General features: G+C 47.4%; 1 protein-coding gene across 1 annotated transcript in view; it reads left to right on the forward strand.

Annotated features, from left to right (window-relative positions):
• Positions 1-27195, forward strand: part of LOC143820175 (transmembrane protease serine 11C-like) — a 50584-nt gene that overhangs the window by 3205 nt on the left and 20184 nt on the right. The window contains exons 2-3 of the mRNA XM_077302642.1: positions 6384-6505; positions 8078-8196. Coding sequence (XP_077158757.1) covers positions 6384-6505; positions 8078-8196 — 241 coding nt within the window. The remainder of the gene's footprint in view (positions 1-6383; positions 6506-8077; positions 8197-27195) is intronic.

The raw sequence follows: 27195 nt of genomic DNA on the forward strand, positions 1-27195 counted from the left end.
ATTACAACTCATGGAGAACGACTGCAGATGGCAGAAAGCCATGTGCTCTTTTTAAGGTCACCAGAGGCTGGTCATTCTTGGCTCCGGAGCATATGAAGCCAGCGGTACTTGGGGGTGACGTTCAGCTAGCAAGGCCATTGGCATGGCTGGATACCGAACGGAAGCAAAGGCTATGCTGAGGTGGGTGGGGGTGGGGGTGGTAGAGAGATCCACCAGGGAGGGGGACTCGAACCTGGTCCTTTGAATTGGCCTATACCACGGAGAGGACGGAGACTGGGAAACTGCCTGCTGGTTTGTGGCAGCATGACATTTAACTCCCCAATCGTGAATAGTGAAGCTCACTACAGGGACCCCCTTGGGCAGTCTTCTATAACAGTGGTCCCCAATCCCCGGTCCGGGAACCGGTCCCGGTCCGTGGATCAGTTGGTACCGGGTCGCGGCTCCTTCTCATCCTCCTCCCCGGCTGCTGCCTCGGGGGCTGCCCTGCCACTCTGCCACCCGCTCACCTTTGGTGCTCTCCAGCGGCCGCCATGGCTGGGGCTCCCCCTTGGCGTGACCCTGTGCAGCTGCTGCTGGCAGCGCCCCCCGGTGGGCTGTGGGAAGTCAGGGGCACCGGCAGGAAAGCAAGCAGAGCAGGGGCTCAGGCAGTGGTGACGTCCCTCGGCAAAAAACTACCCCCCCCCCTCAGGCCTCAGTAAAATTGTCAAGCGTTGACCAGTCCCCGGTGATAAAAAGGTTGGGGACCACTGTTCTATAAGGCTCTCTGGGCAGCATCATTTTGAAACATCTCAAACCATCTGAAAGCGTGAACTGGTGGTGTTGTTCTATTTTATGTTATATCATCATACCGGTTTTCCGTTCATTTCCAGGCAATTCTTTAGCAAAAGGAGGGAGAGAAAGCAAGAGGAGCCCTGGGCAGGAACCCCGTCTTCCCTGGGTGCTCCAGGAGCCATCCCGCTAGGACCCCTTCACACAGCAAAAGGCAGGGAACTGGAAATCGGGCCATTGGGCCAAAGGCAGCTGAACGCTAATGGCATTCTCTCTCTCTCTCTCTCTCTCTCTCTCTCTCTCTCTCTCTCTCTGCACTGCGGGTCTAAAAAGGCTCTTTGTTCAGGACCTTTCACACAATGTCCAGTTGTCCAGCTGGCTTTATTGCCATACGCCTGGAGACGGTAGTTTTGTGAGAGCTGAGAATTTTGTGGATCTTTCAAATGCCCTTCTTAAGAGGAAAAACACTGACAACATGGAACAACTTTTATTACACCAGACAACGTGAGCCAAATTTAGGCTTCCTCCTCTCATTAAAAATTTAATTTAGGCAAGACTTTTCTTTAGATCTCAGTAAGTGACTCGCCTTTTGTTTCTTTGTGTAGCTATAATGCTCTTGAGTCGACATAAACAAATGAAAAGAAGGAGGCCCAGAACACAACCTTAATCAATGCCTGGATCAGCAGCACTCCCTACAACAGTTTCCAAGTGTCTCCCTAACCTCCCGCAGCCCAGGTGATCTCAGGAGACGGCCACAAATTACAGTTTCCATACTAATGTTCACTAGTGTGCCATCCAAGGGAGTGTCTCTAAATTATGAACTCTATCACCGTATCTCTCCCCTTAACCACCAAGCAAAAACAGAACAATTAAATGTGCCTATTTACCATTTGCATTATTTATGGAAAGGAAGTGATCTGGCAGGGCTCATTACCATGTCTCTGGGCTGTCATCTGGAGCTTGAGCCTTCTGGTTCTGTGTCTCAACACTGACTTTGTCCAGGAGTCGGATGGGAAGGTCAGGACTGGCCAGCTCCCTCTTGAAAGGAGGAACTGTCTGCCAGGCCACGGAAGCAGAAATCCCCACAGTAGCAGAACACGGGTGAACCCTCAGATTCTGGGAGCCCTCAGAGATGGCAACAGCTGTGGGGCCCTGATTTTGCCACTGTCAGTGTGGAGGTGACCATGCCAGGAGGACCTCTTTGATGCCCTGGACAAGAACTAGGGTTGCCAATTTTGGGCTGAGAAATTCCTGGACATTTGGGAGGACAGCCTGGGGAGGGACCTAAATGGTCAGCAGTAAAAGGTAAAGGTAAAGGTATCCCCTGTGCAAGCACCGAGTCATGTCTGACCCTTGGGGTGACGCCCTCTAGCGTTTTCATGGCAGACTCAATACGGGGTGGTTTGCCAGTGCCTTCCCCAGTCATGACCGTTTACCCCCCCAGCAAGCTGGGTACTCATTTTACCGACCTCGGAAGGATGGAAGGCTGAGTCAACCTTGAGCCGGCTGCTAGGATTGAACTCCCAGCCTTATGGGCAAAGCTTTCAGACGGCTGCCTTACCACTCTGCGCCACAAGAGGCTCTTAAATGGTCAGCAGTACCCTCCTCTAAAGCTTCCTTTTTCTCCAGGAGATCGGATCTTTGTGGTCTGGAGATCAGATGCTACATTTGAGTTATATTTGCTCCTGCAATATCCTTTATTATTCTTTTTTGCTTTCATGTCACAACTGACTTTTGGTGGCCCCACAGGGTGAAACCACCAAGGCCGGAGACAGTCATGGGTGGCTTGTCTCTGCGTAGCAACCTTGGACTTCCTGGGTGGTCCTCATCCAACTCCTGGCCAGGCCAACCCAGTTTAGCTTCTGAAGTTGGACAAGATGTCAAGATCCCCTTTGCCTATTTCTATGATCTTGCCATGGAGCTCTTCCTTGACCTGTTAGTATGATCCTGCCCTGTAATGCTTGATCTGTTTTATGATTTCTGAACTGTTCTGTGCTTCTGCCAAGTGATGTTTCTTCTGACCTGTTTTTAGCCTGTGTTTAAATGGGGTGGTAGTTTCCCACAGCTCATTTGCAGGTAGGAATGCCTGTAAAGGTAAAGGTAAAGGTATCCCCTGTGCAAGCACCGAGTCATGTCTGACCCTTGGAGTGATGCCCTCCAGCGTTTTCATAGCAGACTCAATACAGAGTGGTTTTCCAGTGCCTTCCCCAGTCATTACCGTTTTAACCCCCAGCAGCAAGCTGGGTACTCATTTTACCGACCTCGGAAGGATGGAAGGCTGAGTCAACCTTGAGCCGGCTGCTGGGATTGAACTCCCAGCCACATGTGCAGACAGCTTCAGACAGCATGATGGCTGCCTTACCACTTTGGGCCACAAGAGGCTCTTAGGAATGCCTGTACATTTGGCTTTTAGGAAAATACATGAATTTAAAAAAATTATATTTAGTTCAGAAGTGCCAATAAACAGCTGAGATTTGATCAGATTCTGGTGCCATGTGAACTCCATTCTTCCTTTGAGAGGGAGGTATTTCCCCCTCCACAGTTACTTAGTTCAGATCATAACCACTGTCTAGGGGTCTGCGCATGCTGTAGGCTGAGGAACTGGAGAGCCTGCACGTTAATGAGCATGCCAAGATCTGAGCTGAAGGGAGGGGTTGCAAGGGGAGCATAGCAGTCTGCTTGTCGCTTTGGTCTTTAGTTCTAGCCAGAAAGGCCTTGCTCCTCTTCCTGGCTTGGGTGAAGGATCCTCACGGCCAAAGGCTTTCTTCACCAGGCTTCTGATGGCCAGAAAGTTTCAAGTGGCTGTTTGGGGCCTTGTGCTTGAAAGCTTCCCCCGGGGGCCTCACATCTAGGACAAAGGCAGGAAATCCCTACTTCAACAGAGCGAGTGCACATATCTTTGGGCACCACCGTCTGTTGCATAATCCTTGAAATGCCAAGTTAAAAAGCAACAACAACACGTGCCTTCTGGCATGCTGTGAGGAGCTGGGTGTGGATTTGGTGGGTCTATCTGTTGATGCAGCTTATGGTTCACTCCAATGAAACCACCTTTGCTTGTGTTCTCTGCCTTCTGGTTAATGCTTTAGGATGCTTTGGGCTGATCCTGCGTTGAGCAGGGGGTTGGACTAGATGGCCTGTATGGCCCCTTCCAACTCTATGATTCTATGATTCTATGATTCTGGGCTGATCCAGTCACACATTCAACGCCCATCTCCTCAAGGTTTTTTGACCATTAGATTCTACCAAGCATGACTTTAAGTTTGTTAAAATTTGCTTTCCTGAAGTCCGGCCTGTATGTCTCCCAGGATGCATTTTTTCTCTCCCCCAAGATTGTAAATTCCTCCCTATTGGTTAGAATCAAGTCTAAAATTCCAGTTGACCACTCCACCTTCTGGGAAATGAAGTTGTCAGCAAGACACGTGTAGTTCACTGGCAGAAGGGCTCCTCAGCTGGCATTGGTGGGGCTTTGACTACTTTTGAGTACATCCACCGCAAACAGAAATGTACCCGGCACCTCTGCCAAATGTTGGTGAAGTATAAATATGCAAAGGAGGAGCAAAGCTCAAGAACGGTTTCACTTAAAGAAGAGTTTCACTGAGAAGAGAAACAAGTTTGTAAAGAAGAGAGGAGAATCCCATCTAACTGACTCTTCTGGAGGCAAACCAGGAGGAAATGTGCTGAACGGAGCAGGAAGTCTCCAGCTGAGCCAATCAGGGCACAAGAGGAGAGTATTTGACAAAGACCAGGATGCTCCTACTCTAAATGTGCCCCAAAGCTCCTGTAGGATAGTGTTCATATGCTGTTGAATCATCCACATTACACGTCTTGCACATTCCAGCACCAAATCATAATTTTGTAGCTTGATAATAATCAGTCTCAATGAGGCAATCTTTGCAAGTGAACAATGCCCACAGTGCTCCTTCTCACTCTATGTGCGCCCCACTGCCACATCCACTGGCTATGTGGATGCCTCTGCCACTGGTTGCCAAGCGCCATTGTGTTTTTTCCTGAGCCCCCAGCCCAGACTCTGCGGCATCAGCAGGAATCTTCACAAGCCTGTTTGAGAGGATCGAACTTGAACGCCGATCGTTGCAGCAGCTGCGAGCTCAAGTCTTTTCAGGGCTGAATCTGCACGGAGCTTTTATTCCAATCCCAGGTCAATCCAGTCCCTGCCATCTCCACTGAATGCAGTTTCCATTTTGATTTTGGGCAAGTTAAATTTATCATCTGCAAAAAGCATGACTGATCTGGAATGACCCTACCTTTCCCCCATGACATCCTGGAGTGGATATAACCCTCGATATTTGAAAAATTGGTATGAGTAAAGGTGCAGCTCTCTGCTTTTCCTGAACTAACTTGATGCCTCAAGCCTCCAAAGCTGTAGAAAAGCCCTGAATGGCCAGGGCATTCCTCGTTCCCAAGTTGCAAGGATTCCCTTAAAGGGGAAGCCCTAACTTCTCTCAGCAAAGATTATCCTCTTGGATTTATTCCCCCTCTTCTGCTGTCCCCAATCATCTCTCTCTCCCCCCCCCCCCGCTTCAGGAAAAGAAAGAGGCTCCTGCTGTGCTTGGCTCCCCCTCCCTCCTGAGCTTCCCTAATCATGTGCAGAACACTTTTCTGTTTCAATGGGGGGGGGGGGAATAGAGGAAGACCCAAGTTCAAATTGATCTGAATTCAGCAGGATCCACAACAGAATAAACAAAGTAAGTGCAGAGTCCGCCCAGGACTCCTCCTGTTCTTCATCACAGCACCAACACAGTAAATGGGTCTCCCCTTCTGCAGACCCACAAAACCTGGCCACCTACAGAAAAGGGAGGGGTTTCTGCATTTTCAGAGGACTTCTTTTTTTTGGGAGGGGAGATAAAGATGACTTTCTAAATTTACTAACCATGACAAAGGATCATGCAAACGGGAGGAAGGCTAAAGATGCTCCAGAAGGGAGGGAATACCCGAGTGGCACTGGGTTCTGCTGTGATCACACAGAGTTCAGTTGGGCATATTGGTTTCTGCTGGGCTCCCAACCATCTCCCCCTTGCTTGGATTGTGGTGGATCTGGCATTGGATCCTCATAACCTTGTTGTTAGGGTTTGCCAACTTCCAGGTGAGGTGTGGAGATCTCCCACTATCGTTTCTCAGTCTGCAAAGATCAGATCTCCTGGACAAAATGGCTGCTTTGAAGGGTGGACTCTGCTCTGGCTGAGGTCCCTGCCCACCTCCCCAGGCTCCACCCCCAAATCTCCAGGAATTTCCTAACACAGAACTGTCAGAGGTGGGGTATCCGGGCTCTGGCAGAAGGCCATTCATGGCGCTTCACATCTTGGTGCCTGGGCCTCCTGAGCCGCATTCAACAGAGTGTCTGCCAAAACTGCCTAGGAAGACATATTAGTCCGGGGCTCCTTCCACTACACGTGTCTTCAGTATCAGTATTCTTTATTACGGTCATAGACCAGCGAAGTCAAAACAATTTCACAGTTACATAAATAATATGGCTACACGTGTCTTCTCTTCAGCCAGGAATAATTTTATCTGTGAGGTGTGCCAAGGGCAGAAGCATTTAGGAGAGTTCTTATGCAATGTAATCCAGAAAACCATTTTGCTGTCTTTCCTTTCTTCAGAGCGCAGCTGTCAGCCATGAGGCCGGGAGACTTTGGGGCATGGAAGATCGCTCTCATCATCCTGGCTGTTGCCTTTGCAGCCACTGTTGCCTTGGGCATTCTGGCTTACCTGTTTCAAGAAGGTAATTATAGTTTCTGTATTCCATTCGAAGAGCTGCCCTCTCAAACCCGGATCCGTCCTTGTGCTCCCCTGACCCTTTGCACACACCCATAGATCCACCTGATCCTCTTGCCCCCTACCCCTGCTGCAGCTCTGAGGCTCTGTACTGATTTCACCTTCAGTTGTTGTTCATCTTGCCTCCCACCAGTTTTGTGAATTAGTGTTTTAAGATTAGGGGATGCAGAACATCACTCCAATCAGGCTCATGGGGAAACAACAAGAGCAGAGGACCGATAGACAACCTGGGCAACTCTAGGCACGCACAAAATATTAATTTGTATATTAACCACACACCAAAAAACAGCCTGATGATGACTGAACATGACGAGACGGCAAAGGATAACTAAGGATAACAGTTAAAAATCAGAGAAACCAGGAAGGGGGGCTCGCTTGCCAAAGTCCTTGTACTGCAGGGGGAGGCCAGGGGGCAGAGGATGCAATTCTGACATTTCTTTTTCCACCTCGTAATTCCTCACATTTCCACAGCTTGTTATATAGAACGTTTAATTTCACAATGGGTGTTATAATAAATGTTATGGGGGAGGAATCAGTTCAGGTTAGATCTTATCGGTCTATATCTGTTCTTAATTTTGCTCACAAGAATGTTGTTACAATAATAGCTGGGATGAGCACTAATTGAGAAAATGAAGTTTTGTTCATGGTTTGTGGCATGGTGATTCGTAAACCAAGAACTGTCACAAACTTTATCAGTCAGTCAGTCAGTAAGCCTTTATTGGCATATAGAATTATCACTATCACTAAACATTATAAAGTTGAAGGGTGCAGCCAACTCACTCCCTATCTGTTTTGTCTGCCCTGGGGGTGTGCTGCCAATAGAGATAGAGCACTCTCCCTATGAGGGCCAATCAGTCCAAATTGCAATCTGCCAATGAGGGCCAATCAGTTCAAATTGCACTTTCCCAGTGAGGGCCAATCAATTCAAATTGCACTTTCCCAATGAGGGCCAATCAGTTAAAATTGCACTTTGCCAATAAGGACCAATCAGTTCAAATTGCACACAGACAACTGACTCCCTACCTGATTGGCCTTCTCTGGGGGTGTGCCACCAATAAGGAGAGAGCACTCTTCCAATGAGGGTCAATCATGGGGCTTATCTGTCCTCTTCTTCCTGTTCCTGCTGCTTGCTGAAAGTCTCTACTACTGATAAGTTGCTCCATCTTCAGCCTCTTCCCACCCTCTGTCTCCTCTGGGCAAGGGAGGGAAGCCAGTTGCTTCCTCTGCCTCCTGTGTTGGTTGAAACCCAAGCGGACTAAGGTTATGCCAGGGAAGTGCTTTTGGGGGCAGATGCCAGGCACCTGGAAGTGGCAAAGCTTCCCTCCATCTCCCTGCTGGTGACCAGGCAGGACTGGGCACCACCACCTCTGTTCTAGTGTGAATCTATAACAGCCACCCTTGTACCAGAGTCTTGGCCGTGCGAGGAATCTGGTCCTGGGATTCGCAATATCCAAGGGGATGTGGAGTGTCCTCAGAACAGGGATCTCAGTGTTATTATTGTCATTGGCTTCTTTTACAGATGAGAGATTATTCTATTACAATGGCAACTTCAAGATCAGAGGAGTCCCATACAGCAGTAGTCTGGCTCGGCGGTCCTCAGACAGGTTTAGAGATATAGGAAATTGGATTGAAAAACTGGTAAGTCTGATGGGTTTTGGCCCTGTTCCTTGCTGCACAACTCTCTGGGTCCTAAGGAGGAGAGGTTCTTTTAAGCAGGGGATTCCCTCTCCCTGCCTGCAGGCTGCTGTCCACTTGCCCTGCTTCCCTCACACTCCCCCCCTCAGTTGTTTCTAGCTCCTTCACAATGTTGTGTAGCCAATAAAAGTCAACTATATTGGTGAGGGAAGTGGCAAATGAGGATGGTGCTTCCTGGAGGAGTATTATGACTGATGTCACCCGGCCAGTGAGGCCGGTCTGAACACCCTTCTGTCCGTGGGCCGCAGACAGAGAAGGCAGCTCGGAGAGAGAGGCAAAAGGCAGCCATAGAAGTCAGTATGGAAATTGGTTAATGGAGAGTTGGATGGAGGAAAATAATTGGGATGTCTGATGCTGCCAAAATGTTGACAAGTAGTTTTGGGCTGACTCCTGCATTGCCTGTCGGAATGTGCCTTGTCTAGAGATATTGTTGCTTTCTCTGCAGCTTGAAAACTGGGAAAAGAAATATCTCTACCCTAGAAGCTTGGCCTGGCAGGAAGGGTGAGGAGGCCTGCTGATGTTGTCCACCAACACAGGCAGAGCAAATCCCCAGGTCATGTCCAGACTGCGCTTCTCATGACAGTTCTGTTACTGATCCTTGCTGCTCTTGGCACATCTGTTGACCCAACTGTTTATATACTGTCATCACCCCAGTATATAAAAAAGGGGGTGAAATATTACCACCCAGTCAACCTGCTTAGTGTGGTGTGCAAACTTGACACCAGGCACCTGGGCTGGAGGCTCTGAGTCTGGCTTGACAGCTGAGGAACAAGCAGGTTTTAGATGTGGCTGCTCTACCACAGGCCAGTACTTTATTCTGCACCATTTGGTGGGGAAATAGACCACCAGGCCACAGGGGGCACTTTATGCAACCTTTGTGGATTTGTGGTTGTTGTTTGATAGCATCTCATGTGACACATCAGGGCTAAAACTAGAAGCTTCCACCACAGGCTACATTGCCTTAAACATACGCCATGTGAGAAAAACTATTTGTTAGGGCAGTGTAACCCACAAGGTCACCTGTCCCACACAGTTCCGGTCAGGAGATGTGTGAAGCCAAATTGTATTCTTGCTCCCTTATTATTTAACTTTTATATAAACTCCACGTTGGTAGAGTAATTAACACAGCAATGGTGCAAAGCATGATGAAAGAGTACATAAAGGTTTATTTAGAGATTAACATCCTTGCAGAGGGACATTCATAACTCCATTTTTCTAGCTGCGAGAGGGGGTCAGATGGAGGGTGGCACTTCCGAGGAGAAGGGGAGGGGAATCCCCTGAGAGTGACAATCCACAGGCAGATGTGGTCCTGCCCTCCCTGCCCTCTCTCGTTGGCTTCTTCCTGCCCCCTGCCAGGGTCTCCTTCTCTTCTTCTATGTATACCAGTCATTGCCTTTTTCAACACTCTGTGGTGTAGATCTTATCCAATCTCAACTTCCAATATAGCAAACAGTCCAATCTCCACACTTTGGTCTTTTACGGCTTACTGCAAAGATCAGCATATAACCATCATTTTTCAAAGGCCAAAATCCTTATTTTCTCTAAAAGATTTATCAAACACAGGTGGCATATTGATAGCTGTGAGACTGAACAAGTTTAAGTATTGAAGTACTGAGGGCAGGGTTCCAGTCATCTGGCTCGTGGTCAGCTCAGCTTCCCCACGTAACTGAATGTACACAACAACTGGCTACAGCAACTTTAAAATTCTTCTTTACAAAGGGGGGCTCTCAGGGCAAGGTGGTTCCCCAACTTATTATTATTATTATTATTATATTATATTATTATTATTATTATTATTATTATATTTATATTTATTTCCCGCCTCTCCCGACAGGCTCGAGGTGGGTCACGACAACTAATCCCATTAAAATTCCCATTAAAACATCAATCTACTAACATGACGGCTAAAAATCCCATCCCTCCCTCAATTATCAAAGAGGTGAAGAGGAAAGGATAGGGGAGTAGCATACACTCCAACTCCTAGGGGGGGAAGTGATGTCCCTGATTAGCTGACCCCAGCCTCAACCATAGACCTGGTGGAAGAGCTCTGTTTTACAGGCCCTGCGGAAAGCTGACAAATCCCGCAGGGCCCGCAGATCACCCGGGAGCTCATTCCACCAGGTAGGGGCCAGGACTGAAAAAGCCCTGGCCCTGGTTGAGGCTAGGCACGCTTCCTTCGGGCCGGGGACGACCAACAGGTTCTCACCTGCGGAGCGTAAGGCCCTGCGGGGGGCATAGCGCGGTAGGCGGTCCCTCAGGTATGGTTTATCAAACACAGGCCCTTATGTATGGTTTGTGTATGGAGGTCCCTTATGTATGGTTCACAGACATGTTTGTACAATGGCTCCTGTAAACTGGAACCAATCCAGTACAAATTCCTCCGGGTACCGTGTTTTATACATAATGCCTTGCTTAGGCTAGAAGCCGGGTTGGTTCCACTTACGCAGGGGTGGCCATACTGTGGCTCTCCAGATGTCTGTGGAGATATAATTGCCATGAGCCTCTGCATGTGCTGGCAGGGGCTCATGGGAATTGTAGTCCCTGGACATCTAGAGAGCCACAGTTTGGCCATCCCAATTAACTTCATCAATCCTTTCAAACAACTTTCACTCGAGGCAGGACTCCTGTTTCTGCTGCGGGAGTTGCACTTGGACACTTATGCTCAAATTAGAGTGGGGATTTCTGGCTTCCTAACCAACAAAATTCCAGCATGCAAGGGTGTCAAGCAGGGATGCGTGTTAGCTCCCCTGTTGTTTAATTTATACATAAACAACATTGTAGAAAGACTCTCTGGTCCACAATTTGTTTCTCCTACACTAGGAGGTCAAAAAATATCTATTTTACTGTATGCGGACGACATGGCCCTAATTTCCCTCATAAAGATTGGGATGCAAAGACAATTACAACCACTTGGTGCTTATTGTAATGAAGAAGGTCTTAAAATAAACTACGGTAAGACAAAAGTAATGGTCTTCTAAAATAGGGCCAAAAAATTATTTTGGAGCATATCTGGAAATTCTGTTAGCCAGTGCAATTCATTTAAATATCTGGGCATCACATTTAGTGAGAGCCTGAATTGGAAACTTCATCTGAACACCATTAGAGTCTCTGCAACATGCTTAAAGGTAAAGGTATCCCCTGTGCAAGCACCAGGTCATGTCTGACCCTTGGGGTGACGCCCTCTAGCATTTTCATGGCAGACTCAATACGGGGTGGTTTGCCAGTGCCTTCCCCAGTCATTACCGTTTACCCCCCAGCAGCAAGCTGGGTACTCATTTTACCGACCTCGGAAGGATGGAAGGCTGAGTCAACCTTGAGTCGGCTGCTGGGATTGAACTCCCAGCCTCAAGGGCAGAGCTTTCAGACTGCATGTCTGCTGCCTTACCACCCTGTGCCACAAGAGGCTCTATGCAACATGCTTAGTGGGCACTATTCTGAAGTTTTACTATACAAAAGGGGGCTGACTCATTGATCCAGCCCTCATATTAAACAAGTGTAAGGTTATCCCCCATCTATTGTATGGAGTAGATGTCTGGGGATGGAAGGAAAACATCATACTTAGGCTAGAATCTGTTCAAAATACATTCTTAAGGTGAATTCTAGCCCTGCCTAGGGGAATTCCGGCTGTTTTGATGAGGGCAGAATTACCTTCTCTTAGTGCCCGAGTACAATTCTAAAATTCTGGAAAAACCTTAGGTTAGCCAACAAATTTAGTCATCAGTCCTTTAATATAATGTTATCAGAGGACCCAGCACGGCATAGCCTTATTAATAGCCTTCGTGCACGCTACTCCATCCCTGATGAACTCCTAAATCCATCAGCTAATAACTCTCACCTTAGAGACTGGATTTTCAAAAGTGATGCCCAGCTAGGCAGAATGCAAATTTTGAAAATTAGCTCAGCTACATGGTTCAAGCAGTTTAAATATGACCACCGTAGATCCTCTTACCTAATTAAGATTACTAACCACAAACTCAAAGTAGCTTTCACATCACTCCGATTTGAAATGATGCCCACGGAGGTTTTAGCTGGCCGTTTTAACCGTACGCCAAAAAGCCAGTGTTTTTGTATCTGTGGTGCACAAGCTCTGGAGGATTTGCCCCATTATATATTTGACTGCTTACTTTACACTCAACCCAGGGCCAAATTCCTCAATGAGATTTTAAGGGGCTCTAACCTGCCCTCTGTTGCTGAAAAGACAATCTATCTTTTATCTGACCAGGTTGATAAAATAACATATAAAACCACTCTTTTTGCTTTGGTTGCAAGGAAAATAAGGGCCAACATTGCTAAGGCAAGCTCTTAATACTCTTGCACTTTGTACTCATGTATGCTGCTTGTAAATTTGTATTTTATATTTTGTAAAGGCCTATGGCTATATACAAATAAATGTATCACTTATCACTTATCACTCAAGGTAGGTGAGAGCAACTGAGGAGAAACTGCAATGACTTGGCTTCTCCTGTACAGCTTTACTGCCTCTTGGGTGCCTAAGGAGCTTGAGCACTAATCAAACGGAGTCTCTGGGACACTGTCCTCCAAATTGGCTGATCATGGGCCCACTGTTCCAATCACCCCTATCCCCTGCCAGTGGCCAGGGAGACCTGGCACCCCAACCCTGGCGTGTTTAACAAGAACATGGTGTAGTGTTTTCATTTTTTATGCATCCATTGTGTATTACTGGTATTTTTTTTTACTGCTGATCTCAGATCATAAATGTTGGATTATTCTGTTGTGAATACAAATTGTCTTCTAAAATGGGAATGTTTTTGAGCCATATGAGGCCTGATGTATCTATTTGCCACTTGACTGCAGATGATGACGATAAAACTTAATTAGTTTCAAGGTTAGGACTATGATTACACTGTCTATATGATACACATCAGGGAATCATCTTTATCTGACACCTTTGTTTTGAGGCCTACATACCTTTGGTCACTAAAGCAGTCAAATATTCAGTTTCCCATTGTCTCAACATTGCTTGCTTCTTCTTTTTTTAGGGTTTCACATTTCCTGATTAGGCCTCTTGATCTGTGTGTGACAGTTGTAGGCTCTCTAACTTAAGAACATCAGAACAATCCTGCTGGACCAAACCAGTGGTTGATCTAGTCCAGCCTCCTGTCTCACACAGTGACCAGCCAGCTCCTCTGGAGAGCCAACAACAGGGCAAAGAGGCCAAGACCTTCCCCTGACATTGCCTTCTGGCAGTGGGATTCAGAGATTTGCTGCCTTTGAATATGGAGGTTCACTTTAGTTTCCATTGCTGGTAGCCACTGGTAGAACTATTCTCCATGAATTTAATTTCTTTTAATGTCATCTATGTCTATGGCTAGTGCACAGTTTAATCACTTTCGTATGGAAAGTCCAAGTATACAATGTCTGCTGGGACACCATTATTTCTACATGTTTATTCACTTTCTCAAAGGACTCCAAAAGTTTGGTGAGACAGGAACTCTATTTGGAGAAGCCATGCTGATTTTTCTTTGTCAGGCTTTGAGTCTGGCCTGACTCACCAGGACACTTCTTTATGAGGAAGAGAGAAAATGAAGGCAGATCATGAAAGAAAGTGAACAAAATGAGGAAAGAGAAAAGTGTATAAAAGAGAAAAATAATTTAAAGACTGGCAACGTTTTATTATACTGCAGTACACTAAATACTGCTTGGTATTTATAGTGTTTATCGTTGCTCCTAGGTGAACCAATTACTTGGATAGGTTCAATTGACTCTTCGTAAAGTTTATGAGAAATCTATGTTGCTGGATCAGCTGAATCATGGTTGATTCAGGAATTGTCCTGTGTACTTGTTAGGTTCTTCCCTCTGACCAGAATATCATCCAAATAAGAATAAGGAGCATGCACTCCCCATTGCCGGAGGGCTGCAATTAGAGTTACCATGACATTTATAAAGATTTTTGGTGTCAGTGAAAGTCCAAAAGGCAATGCCTTGCATTGGTAGTGTTGACATTTAAAGGCAAACCTGAGGTACTGTCATGATTTGTTGTGAATGGTGATAGAATCATAGAATCATAGAATCATAGAATCATAGAGTTGGAAGGGGCCATACAGGCCATCTAGTCCAACCCCCTGCTCAACGCAGGATTAGCCCTAAGCATCCAAGAAAAGTGTGTATCCAACCTTTGCTTGAAGACTGCCAGTGAGGGGGAGCTCACCACCTCCTTAGGTAGCCTATTCCACTGCTGAACTACTCTGACTGTGAACATTTTTTTCCTGATATCTAGCCTATATCGTTGTACTTGAAGTTTAAACCCATTACTGCGTGTCCTCTCCTCTGCAGCCAACACAAACAGCATCTTGCCCTCCTCCAAGTGACAACCTTTCAAATACTTAAGGAGGGCTATCATGTCCCCTCTCAACCTCCTTTTCTCCAGGCTGAACATTCCCAAGTCCCTCAACCTATCTTCATAGGGCTTGGTCCCTTGGCCCCAGATCATCCTCGTCGCTCTCCTCTGTACCCGTTCAATTTTATCTACGTCCTTCTTGAAGTGAGGCCTCCAGAACTGCACACAGTACTCCAAGTGTGGTCTGACCAGTGCCGTATACAATGGGACTATGACATCTTGTGATTTTGATGTGATGCCTCTGTTGATACAGCCCAAAATGGCATTTGCCTTTTTTACCGCTGCATCACACTGCCTGCTCATGTTTAGTTTACAATCCACAAGTACCCCAAGGTCTTGTTCACACACAGAGTTACCTAGAAGCGTATCCCCCATCCAGTAGGCATGCTTTTCATTTTTCTGACCCAGATGCAGAACTTTACACTTATCTTTATTAAATTGCATCTTGTTCTCATTTGCCCATTTGTCAGCTTTCCGCAGGGCCTGTAAAACAGAACTCTGTCTCTATCTTCCGGAGTATTTGCTAGTCCTCCCAATTTGGTGTCATCTGCAAACTTGATGAGTAGTCCCTCCACCCCCTCGTCTAGATCATTAATAAATATGTTAAAAAGTACCGGGCCAAGCACCGAGCCCTGAGGTACCCCGCTACTCACCTCTCTCCAGTCTGATGAAACACCATTGACAACAACTCTCTGAGTGCGGTTCTCTAACCAATTCCCTATCCACCTGACTATCTGAAAATCCAGATTGCAGTCCTTCAATTTATCCATCAGAACATCATGGGGAACCTTGTCAAAAGCTTTACTAAAATCCAAGTAAATGACATCAACCGAATTTCCCCAATCCAGCAAACCTGTTACTTGGTCAAAAAAGGAAACCAGGTTGGTCTGGCAGGACCTGTTGGAGACAAATCCATGCTGACTTCCTTGGATCACCAAATTGTCCTCCAGATGTTTGCAGATCGCTCCTTTTAATATCTGCTCCATTATTTTCCCCACAACAGAGGTCAGACTCACAGGTCTGTAGTTTCCCGGGTCATCCTTCCTCCCTTTTTTGAAGATCGGAATAACATTTGCTCTCTTCCAGTCCTCCGGGACATCTCCAGTCCTTAAAGAGGTTCCGAAGATGATGGACAAGGGCTGTGCAAGTTCTCTGGAAAGTTCTTTGAGTACAGGAAAAGAATATAGAATATATAGGGATATAGAGATATGCTTCAGCACATTGTAGTAATGCATTTAAAATACATAATTTTCCTCTCAAATGTATTGGACTTGACTAGATGGGGTAGATTTTACCCTTTCCAACCAGGCTGTGAACTGTTTGCATGTTACTTATGTAAGACAAACAGGGACCGTTTATGCACTGGGAACTTCACTGCCCCAGCTTTCATGCAAGAACATAAATCGGGAGCGGATGAGGTGCACCAGGCCAAATGCCCCCCCCATGTGGGTGCAGGAAGAGGTGGGGCAACCTGCCATGACTAAAACTCCACCCTGCAGCCCATCATGAAACCTCCAATGTGTAAGTGGTCAGGATGAGTCTGATCCCTGCGCATGACGCACATATGTCTCCTTCTGTGCATTACTGCTACATACCAGGATCTCTCCTTTATCTGGATTGTCCCTGTACTGGCTTGTCCCAAACATAAATCTATTCTCTGCTTATTTGTCTATATGTTAAAAGCTTATATCAGAATCAGTTTAAGTTGCTTTTATTCATTTCTTTGATTACTTATTTATATTTCTCCTTTCTCCACAGTGGTGACTCTAAGTGATTTAAATGGTTCTCTTCTCCCTCAGTTTATCCACACAATAACCCTGTGAGGTGGGTTAGGTTGCATGTGTATCACTGTCCCAAGGTTCCCCAGCAAGCTGTCATGGCAGACTGTGCATCCAGGCCTGGGTCTCCCAGACCCTAGCCCAACACTCTAGCCACTACTCCATGCTAGCTCCCATTTGAAGGTGATAGGGACTTTTTAGGAAGAGATTATGAGTCACACTGAACTACCTACAGACTAAAATTTGCATAATGGCAAAACTGTAGCGATTTCAATTTGTAACCATTGTGCTATTTTGGACGAGTGCGGAATGGCCCTTGGTTCCTGCCTGGAGCCACTAGTTCTGCTCCAGAGTATAGCTCTACATGTGGTTCTTCTAATGCAGCTTTATTTTTCCAGTCAGATTTTTGCTTTGCTTTTACATTCATCCCTGTCCTCCTTTAGCTTCATACTAATTCTTTCAGTTTCACATGCCACAGATATTCCAATAGTGCACTGCCATTCCTATGTGCGTAAGACTGCATAGCTCTTTTACAGTCTGAGGCACCGTCTGGAATGGAAGATAGGAATGGTCCGTATCTGTGTTATCTGTCAGCCTGAGGCCTGCCCAAGCCCTGTTTTTGTGTGTTGTGTGTGTGTGTGTGATGGACAGGGCCCTTCCTCCGCAGGAGCTATCAGGCAGGCTAAGGCAGCACAAGCAGGGAGGGCTCTTTTTGACCCACGCAGAGCGGAGTCACTGGAATGCCACTTGTATATTTGCTCAGCACATTTCCCTAATGAAACAGTTAAAGAGCATGAACAATACTTTTGCATTGTGCTGAAGGTGTGCAGGAATGTCAGGGTGATTAACCCGGTGTACCAATCAGCTTCCCGCGCCATACTGGAAAATCTAGAAGCCAGGCTCCTGCGGTGGCTGAAACACAAGAAGGCGCCCTGAACTGAAACAGTCCCGTTTCCTAATTGTTAGAGGTCTGTGAGGTTAATTCAAGCATTCTTCCCTCATTCCTTTCGAGGCAGCCTTGTGTGTCTTATGTAAATCTCCCGGCTCTCGATAAATATTCCACCCTTTCCTGCACTCATCCTTTGTGAAGGGAGACTGTAAAACAGGCCTTTTCAGCTTTGCCGGAGGGCTGCATTGGGACAGGCTACAGAGTCAGATTGCCAACATCCTGGTGGGGGCTGGAGGTCTCCTGGGATACCAACTGATCTCCAGGCAACACACCTGGAGGAAATAGCTCCCTTGGTATGATATTCCACTGAGGACTTTCCCCATCTCAAACCCTACCTGCTCCGGGGATTTCCCATACCAGAGTCAGCAGACCCTGTTTGGGTTGCCATGTGCCAGAGCATTCTCTGGTAGTTAATAATGGCTGCCTGTGTGGCCAGTCCCACCGAAAAGGCCTCAATGTAACAGGCATGTCCCATCACTATCTTCAGCATCTCCCTTGAATAAAACTTTGCTGGTCTTAAAGGTGCCCCTGCTGGACTCAGACTTGCTCCTTCAGCTCCTTCCTTCTAAGTTACAGAAGGTTGCAGAAGGAACATACGTGTGTCATCCAATTCCATGACCCGGACCAGAATGACCAGTCCTTCGTGATACACTGATATAGAATATCCTTTGATTGACTTTTGCTACATAATATTTGGCTTTATTTCTCAAATAAAGAAAACAGTTTTTGTCTGTTGGTCCAAGTCGACTGGTGCCTGTTTGGTCTCTCATACATCTTCCTTCTCTTCCATAGTTGTGCTGCCATGTGCAGTCCCTTTTCATTTATCTTCTCCTTCATTTGGTGCATTTGTGACCTCAAACCGTTCTGCTTATAAGTGCATTGTATTCCTTCTGTGGTGCTATTTTATCTCTATTAGCACATATTCGACATTTTGAAACTGGAGACAGAAGGAATTTGTGAGAATTCACAATTTGGAGACAGAAGGAATTTGTGAGTCAAGCAGATGGAAAGAGCTAAGGAGATCCTTAATGGATTATTGAGAGTGTGATGTGACAATAAGGAGATGATGTTTTATGGGAAAGTCTAAAGCAGATAGGAAAGCATTGATGGAAGATTTCAGAAGTGTAATCAAATGTCATGAAAATCCTATGACCAGTTTTTGGGATGTCGAATTCTGAGTCGACTTGCTTAGGATGGAAATCAAATCAAATAATTTATTTACGGTCATTTAGACCAGTGGTCCCCAACCCGTGGGCCGCGGCCCGGTGCCGGGCCGTGAAGGCCTTGGCGCCGGGCTGCGGCTCCTTCTTCCCTCCCCCCCGAAGTGAGAAGCTCGCCAGGCCGCGAGCTAATCGGCCGCCAAAGCAGCCGATTAGCTCGTGGCCCGGCAAGCTTCTTGTTTCGGGAGGGGAGGGAAGAGAAGCTTGCCGAGCCGCAATCTTTAGCGGCCTATTTGCTGGCGGCCCATAGGGGCCAGGAGGGGGAGCCGCGGCCGCCAGCATGGCGGCGGCACAAACGCGCTTGCGCGGACTGCCACACACGCGCGTTTGCGCCCCTGCCGGGCACAAACGCGCGTGCGCTGCAGTCCGCGCAGGCGCATTTGCACTGGGGCTGCCCCGCGTGCGTGGGCCCCCAGGCCGCCCTCTCCCCCCACTCCGCCGCAGCGGTCCGCAGCGGCCGAAAGCTTGCGGACCGCTGATTTAGACCAAAATTTTAGAAGCACTACTATACTATACTGAAGCAGTCGGTGCAAACTTAAATGGACTCCGGGGAATGGTAGAGGACAGGAAGGCCTGGAGGATCATTGTCCATGGGGTCGCGATGGGTCGGACACAACTAACTATAACACTATACAATAGCAGTTTGTAAAAGGGAAAGTAATACATTAAAAGGTTAAAAATGCATCAACAATAACACTTAAAACTTCTCCACCATAAAAGCCAACATTTAGAAGCATTAACTGCTGTTGACTATTTTACACGGATAAAATGAGCCATAAAAGCAATAAAACTAATAAAGCTGTTAAAATATAAAACAAAAGACAAGATTAAGAGACGTGTGATATATCTACTAACCAAAAAACATAAGAAGTTCTGTGGACCTATCATGGCTATACATGAGTGACCCAATCTTTCCTAATTCTTAAAGCTAGCTTTGCTAGTTAACAAATTATCTGTATCTGATAGCAATATTTGCAGGCGATGCTTTCTCAGGTCGTGAGGGCATTCTATAAGCATTGGTGCTAATGCACCTGGGCGAACATGATTATACATCTTGCACTCAAATAAGATGTGTTCTGTGTTCTCTACTTGACCCTCGTTGCAGATACAGAGTCGACTTGCTTAGGATGGAATTGTTAAACGCCTGAATATTATTGTGTTGGGGGAGGGGGCATTTTCCTTGACAGGCAGCCAGGCCTCTGCTGGACAGGCTCCGACCTCAGCAGTGCATCCACGTCAAGGAGCCAAGTAGGGGCTCCAGAGGCCTAGAGGTGGAGGCTCCCACCCAATGAAGCCTTGGCCAGCCCGGGGGCAGCCCGCTAGCCTCCTTGGAGAAGGGGCATTGCCTCAGTTTTTTAGAGCCCACTGTATTTCCCCCCGGAATAGGCATTAGTACTAGTACCATATCTATAATTCGCTTGATGTGCTGGGGGACTCTTAAAAACAGAGACAATTGGCTCTGCATGGAGAATATGCCACCAACCCATCTCTCTCTCTCTCTCTCTCTCTCTCTCTCTCTCTCTCCCTCCCTCCCTCTCTCTTTGTTGTGCTGAAGGGTAGTCATGGCTGCTGCTCTTCCGGGAGTGCTGTGGGGGTGTCTCTGGGTGAAAGCATTCCTTTTGAAGGGGCATACATGAAGAGGGAGAGCTTTCCCCTTCAACCTCATGGTTGGCTGATGGGCTGACAGGGAGCATGGTAGCCCGGTCCCAGAAATCAAGGCTTTAAGCAAGGAGGTGTCAGCTTGTCACCATCTAGCTTACTTTGCATCCATACCCTACAACATCCCTTGGGAAGTTGTGTATTTAAACTAGTCTGAAAGCCCGTTGCAGTAATGGGCGCTAGCAGGCTTCCCCCAGAGGGGGCTGCCACCGCCCTACCTTCTGTTCCGGCTGCGGCAGGGCCGACGGCCCCACCACCAGCCAGCCTGCCGCATGGTGGTCGATCTGGTCCTCGTGCTGCCGGCTGGGGAAACAGCACTGCAGCCAGTTGTCCGCCAGCATCTGGGCCGACGGTGCCGCAGCCAGTCAGGCTACTGCAGCTGCTGGCAGCCAGGTCGATCTGCAGCTGAGGCAGGGCATCGCAGGAGCACCCTCCTCAGCGGCCAGGCGGTGTCTGGCCGTGGGGCTGGCTGGGCGCCTTGCAGCCAGCTTTTGGAGGTGGGCGCTCCAGGGGCCGGCCCAATCCCGCTTTGTTGGGCGTGCTCGGATTGGCCCGTGCAGGCAGAAGCACAAGCCAGACACCCGGATGTGTCCCGGACAGCGCTCTGCCTAAAGGGGTTTTTCACAAATATTAGAGCCACCAATGGTTAGGATACCAGCTGCTCAGACTTAATCCTGCAGTGATACATCATCTCTTTCAAAAGGGAGCTGATGTCTAGCCATGAGATATGTTTCAGAAAGGCTGCCCAAACTCCTCAAATCTACGGATCGCTACCCATTTGTGATGGTCCATGTGGGAACGAATGACATGTCCCTGAATACCATCGCTCCTATTAAAAAAGACTATCAAGATCTGGGGAGGAAGCTCAAGCAAATGGGGGCACAAATGGTATTCTCTTCAATCTTGCCTGTCAAGGGAAGAGGAATGCGTCGGGAGAGGAAGATAATGGAGGTGAATCACTGGCTGCGTAGATGGTGCCGGCAGGAGAGATTTGGTTTCTGGGACCATGGGATAGGCTTTCTTGAGGAAGGCCTACTAGCACCTGATGGACTGCACTTATCAAAACTGGGGAAGAATGTGTTTGGCAGGAACCTGGGGAGATTCATCAGGAGAGCTTTAAACTAAAGCCACTAGGGGAAGGAGACCATCAACATAGGGAGTGTATGGAAGGAAAACTATCGGAGGCAGCCCAACCGGCAAGGCCAGCTCATAGGGAACCAAAAGTAAAAGGATTCAGATGTCTTTATACTAACGCCCGAAGCATGGGCAATAAAAAGGAAGAGCTGGAACTTCTCATGCTGATGGAAAGGTATGATCTAGTAGGCATCACAGAAACTTGGTGGAATGATTCTCATGACTGGAATGTAATGGTGGATGGATATGAACTGTTCAGAAAAATCAGAATAGATCGAAGAGGTGGAGGAGTGGCACTGTATGTGAGGAAAGGGCTTACCTGTCAGGAAATTCTAGTGAAGGAGAGCATATCTACAGTGGAAAGCATCTGGGTGAAAATAAGCGAGGGGAAAACAAACAGTGTGGTGGTTGGTGTCTGCTACCGACCGCCTGACCAACGAGAGGATGTGGATGCTGCACTTTGTGAGCAGCTTGAGAAAATATCCAAACGGCAGGACCTTGTCATCATGGGTGACTTCAATTTCCCAGATGTGTGCTGGGAAACAAACTCTGCGAAGCGTCCTCAGTCATGCAAGTTTCTGACCTGCCTGGCTGACAATTTCATTTATCAAATGGTAGATGAACCCACAAGAGGTTCAGCCATACTGGACTTAATACTGACCAACAGGCAAGAGTTGGTGGATGAGGTGAAGGAGGTGGGGACCCTAGGGGGAAGTGACCATGTCCTCATAGAATTCCTTTTGAGATGGGGAGCCAAGGAAGCTTGTAGCCAGACGCGGATGTTGGATTTTCGTAGGGCAAACTTTAATAAACTCAGAGACATGATGAGTGTCATACCATGGACGAGAATGCTGGAAGGGAAGGGAGCATGTGAAGGGTGGGCGCTACTCAAACAAGAGCTATTGCATGCTCAATCAATGACTATTCCAGAAATACGAAAACACTGCAGGAGCTCTAAGAAGCCTATTTGGATGAACAGAGAACTTCAAGAGGAACTAAGAAAGAAAAGGAAAATGTTCAGGAAATGGAGGGAAGGACAGAGCTCTAAAGAAGAGTACCTACAGGTTACTAGGCACTGTAGATCAATCATCAGAAAGGCCAAAGCTGAGAGTGAGCTAAGATTGGCCAGGGAAGCCCATTGTAACAAGAAAAGATTTTTCAGTTACGTGAGGAGCAAACGTAAAGTAAAGGAGGCAATAGGCCCGCTGTTGGGTGCGGATGGACAAACTCTAACGAAAGATGCAGAGAAAGCAGAAAGGCTTAGTGCCTATTTTACATCTGTTTTTTCCCACAGGTCTAAGTGTTTAGGCACATCTAGAGATGGCTGTAGCCAAACGATAGTGTCTGGGTGGCAGGTTAACATGGATAGAGAGGTGGTCGAGAGGCATTTAGCTACACTGGATGAGTTCAAATCCCCTGGTCCAGATGAAATGCACCCGAGAGTACTCAAAGAACTTTCCAGAGAACTTGCACAGCCCTTGTCCATCATCTTCGGAACCTCTTTAAGGACTGGAGATGTCCCGGAGGACTGGAAAAGAGCAAACGTTATTCCGATCTTCAAAAAAGGGAGGAAGGATGACCCGGGAAACTACAGACCAGTGAGTCTGACCTCTGTTGTGGGGAAGATAATGGAGCAGATATTAAAGGGAGCGATCTGCAAACATCTGGAGGACAATTTGGTGATCCAAGGAAGTCAGCATGGATTTGTCTCCAACAGGTCCTGCCAGACCAACCTAGTTTCCTTTTTTGACCAAGTAACAGGTTTGCTGGATCGGGGAAATTTGGTTGATGTCATTTACTTGGATTTTAGTAAAGCTTTTGACAAGGTTCCCCATGATGTTCTGATGGATAAATTGAAGGAGTGCAATCTGGATTTTCAGATCGTTAGGTGGATAGGGAATTGGTTAGAGAACCGCACTCAAAGAGTTGTTGTCAATGGTGTTTCATCAGACTGGAGAGAGGTGAGTAGCGGGGTACCTCAGGGTTCGGTGCTCGGCCCGGTACTTTTTAACATATTTATTAATGATCTAGATGAGGGGGTGGAGGGACTACTCATCAAGTTTGCAGATGACACCAAATTGGGAGGACTGGCAAATACTCCGGAAGATAGAGACAGAGTTCAACAAGATCTGAACACAATGGAAAAATGGGCAAATGAGAACAAGATGCAATTTAATAAAGATAAGTGTAAAGTTCTGCATCTGGGTCAGAAAAATGAAAAGCATGCCTACTGGATGGGGGATACGCTTCTAGGTAGCACTGTGTGTGAACGAGACCTTGGGGTACTTGTGGATTGTAAACTAAACATGAGCAGGCAGTGTGATGCAGCGGTAAAAAAGGCAAATGCCATTTTGGGCTGTATCAACAGAGGCATCACATCAAAATCACAAGATGTCATAGTCCCATTGTATACGGCACTGGTCAGACCACACCTGGAGTACTGTGTGCAGTTCTGGAGGCCTCACTTCAAGAAGGACATCGATAAAATTGAAAGGGTACAGAGGAGAGCGACGAAGATGATCTGGGGCCAAGGGACCAAGCCCTATGAAGATAGGTTGAGGGACTTAGGAATGTTCAGCCTGGAGAAAAGGAGGTTGAGAGGGGACATGATAGCCCTCTTTAAGTATTTGAAAGGTTGTCACTTGGAGGAGGGCAGGATGCTGTTTCTGCTGGCTGCAGAGGAAAGGACACGCAGTAATGGGTTTAAACTTCAAGTACAACGATATAGGCTAGATATCAGGAAAAAGTTTTTCTCAGTCAGAGTCGTTCAGCAGTGGAATAGGCTGTCTAAGGAGGTGGTGAGTGCCCCCTCACTGGAAGTCTTCAAGCAAAGGTTGGATACACACTTTTCTTGGATGCTTTAGGATGCTTAGGGCTAATCCTGCGTTGAGCAGGGGGTTGGACTAGATGGCCTGTATGGCCCCTTCCAACTCTATGATTCTATGATTCTATGATTCTATGTGCCCTAGACCTGGCCTGGTGAAATGCTCTGCCAACTGAGATCAGAGCTCTGCCAGATTTTAGACAGTTGAACAGGGCATATAAGACAGAGCTATTCTGTTAGGCCTGTGGCCTAAAACTGCCTGATCTACTGGCCTTCCCCCTGTCAGAACCCACCAACCAACTCATCGGACCATCTTTATGAGCCCCCTCTTTCTTCCCCATAATAGGAAAGTGGGCAATTGTTTCATATCTGATTTAACATTATCATAATGTAATATATTTGTTTAACTTTATGTTTTTGTACTAATTTGATGTTTTCTTTGTAAGCTACCATGAGTCTCATGAGGTAGAGTACTTAATAATTACAATGAGGAAGGAAGGAAGGTTCAGGTGGAGGTCTGGAGACACGCAGCTGGCATTCATCTGCTGGATCACTGGTGGAGTCTGGGCTCTCAGCCTTGGCACGCTCACTTGGCACGCTTGTCCGCTTCTGCTGCCTCTGGCCTAGGTGTGCTGGCCCTTTCCTCCGCTGAGGAGTTCTCCACATGGCTGAATCCTGGCTGACCCATGACATCATTCCAGGCTAAATGTTTGATTATGTTCTCCTGTTTTGGGAACCTCCCTAATGAGACTTCTGCCCACTCAAAGAACTGACAGGGAGGACAGAAGTTCTGTTATACCACAATTAAATATTTACTGATATATTCAGCATTTTATGACATAGTTTAGAGCAGGGGTAGTCAAACTGCGGCCCTCCAGATGTCCATGGACTACAATTCCCAGGAGCCCCTGCCAGCGAATGCTGGCAGGGGCTCCTGGGAATTGTAGTCCATGGACATCTCGAGGGCCGCAGTTTGACTACCCCTGGTTTAGAGCATTCGTCTTTATAATGGCTTGGTGGAGTGCCGTGTGTTTTATAGGCACGAGGCAGGAAAAGTTATTAGCCAGAATAAACCGGAGTTTGAGTCCGGTGGCACTTTTAAGACCAGCAAAGTTGGACTCTGGGTAGAAGCTTCCCTGTCTAGCCACACAAAAGCTAATACCCAGCACTGGACTTTGTTGGTCTTCAAGGTGCCCACTGGATCCTAACTTCGTTCTTTTGCTTCAGACCAACGTTGGTTCCCTGCTTAAATCTAGCCCAACCATAGCTAGCTAGTTAGGAGAAGGCATCACCCTGTGTCCAGAGCTGAAGGATGTCAAGCTGAGATGTGATGTTAGACTGTCTTCAGTGATACGGAAGAAGATTAAATGCGGAAAGTGCCCAGGCTGAGCCCTCTCTCCAGTTAGCTTGATAGCCGGGGAAGATGGGTGAGGCTGCCAAACCAGAAGGACCACTTACAGGATCATCATCCTTTGGATGGGTTAATAGAGGTGTTCCAGTTACTGAAATTGCTGTGGTGGGTAAGACAGGGAGGAGCAGGTCCATATGGTTATCTGGTGTTGATGAACTAAAAGAAAATTAGTACCTAGGAATCTTAAGGTATTTAAACTTGCAGAATGTGTGGAACAAGAAACGGAAGGCAGCAGGGCTACTTTACTGTGCGCCTATTTTCACCCTTGAGATGAGACTGTTTCTAGGAGACTGAACAGAGCACAACAAAGCAGATGCTTATCTTCTATAGGAGGAGAAGGAACGGGAAGCCTGTCATCTCACAGGCTGGCGTTCTGTCCCTGTTGCTTGGAGCTGTGATGCTGGTTTAGGGCTCATGCGGGGTGCAGAGGACCGCGAGGAGGGTGGTCCGGGGTCCGGGGACCAAGCCCTGTGAGGAAAGGCTGAGGGACTAATTTCAGGGGGACAGGCTTGCTCTCTTTAAGTGTTCTGGGATCCCAAAATCCAAATCCCACCTGCCAGGATCACCGGTGCAGCCAGTGATTAACCTCCATTGTCTTCAGCTTCTGACTCGTGCCTCTTCCTGTGATCCTTCTGCACAATGTTTTTAAGTGTTCAAATAGTTATACCCCAGCTGTCATTTAGGAACTTTTTTCCTGAAGTGGCTAACAAAATAATTGAATATCAAAACTTAAAATCTCATTCCTAAAATGTGGAACGAAATAAACTTTCAACAGCCCGAATAATTGAAATTAACTAAAATCACCAGCACAAAACATTGAAATCACAGCCAACCACCACCATTAAACTAACAAATCAGGATGTTTCCGGAAGTGAAAGCAGCAGGCTCGGCAGAGAGAGAAAAGAATATTCTTGGGCTCCTGGACATTGGGGAAAGAGTTACTTCTGTTACTCGCTCTACACTAAAGTGACCAGACTGTACCCACCGAAAGGCGGGACACAGTGGCGCCGCCCTCTGCCCCGCTCCCTCCCCAGCGGTGGAAAACACCAGTGGTGGCAGAGGAGCTGTGAAGCAGGCCAGGCCGTGCAAGCCCCGCCCTGGAGCCCAGGCGCCTGCGCGGGGGACTCCTGAGCCCGGCCTGCCTGCTGGCTGCCTGCCCAGCCAAAATTTTAAAAAATGTAGAGATATCTGCCACAGGACATCTGGAGAACGGGACGCGAGGCTACGGGACGCGAGGCAGATAACCCAAAGGCGGGGTTGTCCTGCCAAAGGTGGGATATCTTGCCACTTTACTCTACACGGGCCTACCCTTGTCCTTGACCCGGAAATTGCAGCTGGTACATAATTGCAGCTGGTCCTTACCAGGTTTTCCTGGAGGGCCCACGTGCAGCCCTTGTTGAAACAACTTCATTGGCTGCCATCTGCTTCCAGATCAGGTTCAAGGTACTGGTGTTGACTTTTCAGGCTTTATGCAGCTTGGTCCCTACTTACCTATGGGACTGCCTACCTTCTTATGCCCCCCCCCCCACAAGGCACTCTGCTCTGCCGGTATGAATCTGCTGATGGTCCTGGGCCTCCAGGGGGGTTGCTGTGCCACTTACTTGCAGAG

Source organism: Paroedura picta, chromosome 11 (assembly GCF_049243985.1).
Source record: "Paroedura picta isolate Pp20150507F chromosome 11, Ppicta_v3.0, whole genome shotgun sequence".
NCBI lineage: Eukaryota > Metazoa > Chordata > Lepidosauria > Squamata > Gekkonidae > Paroedura > Paroedura picta.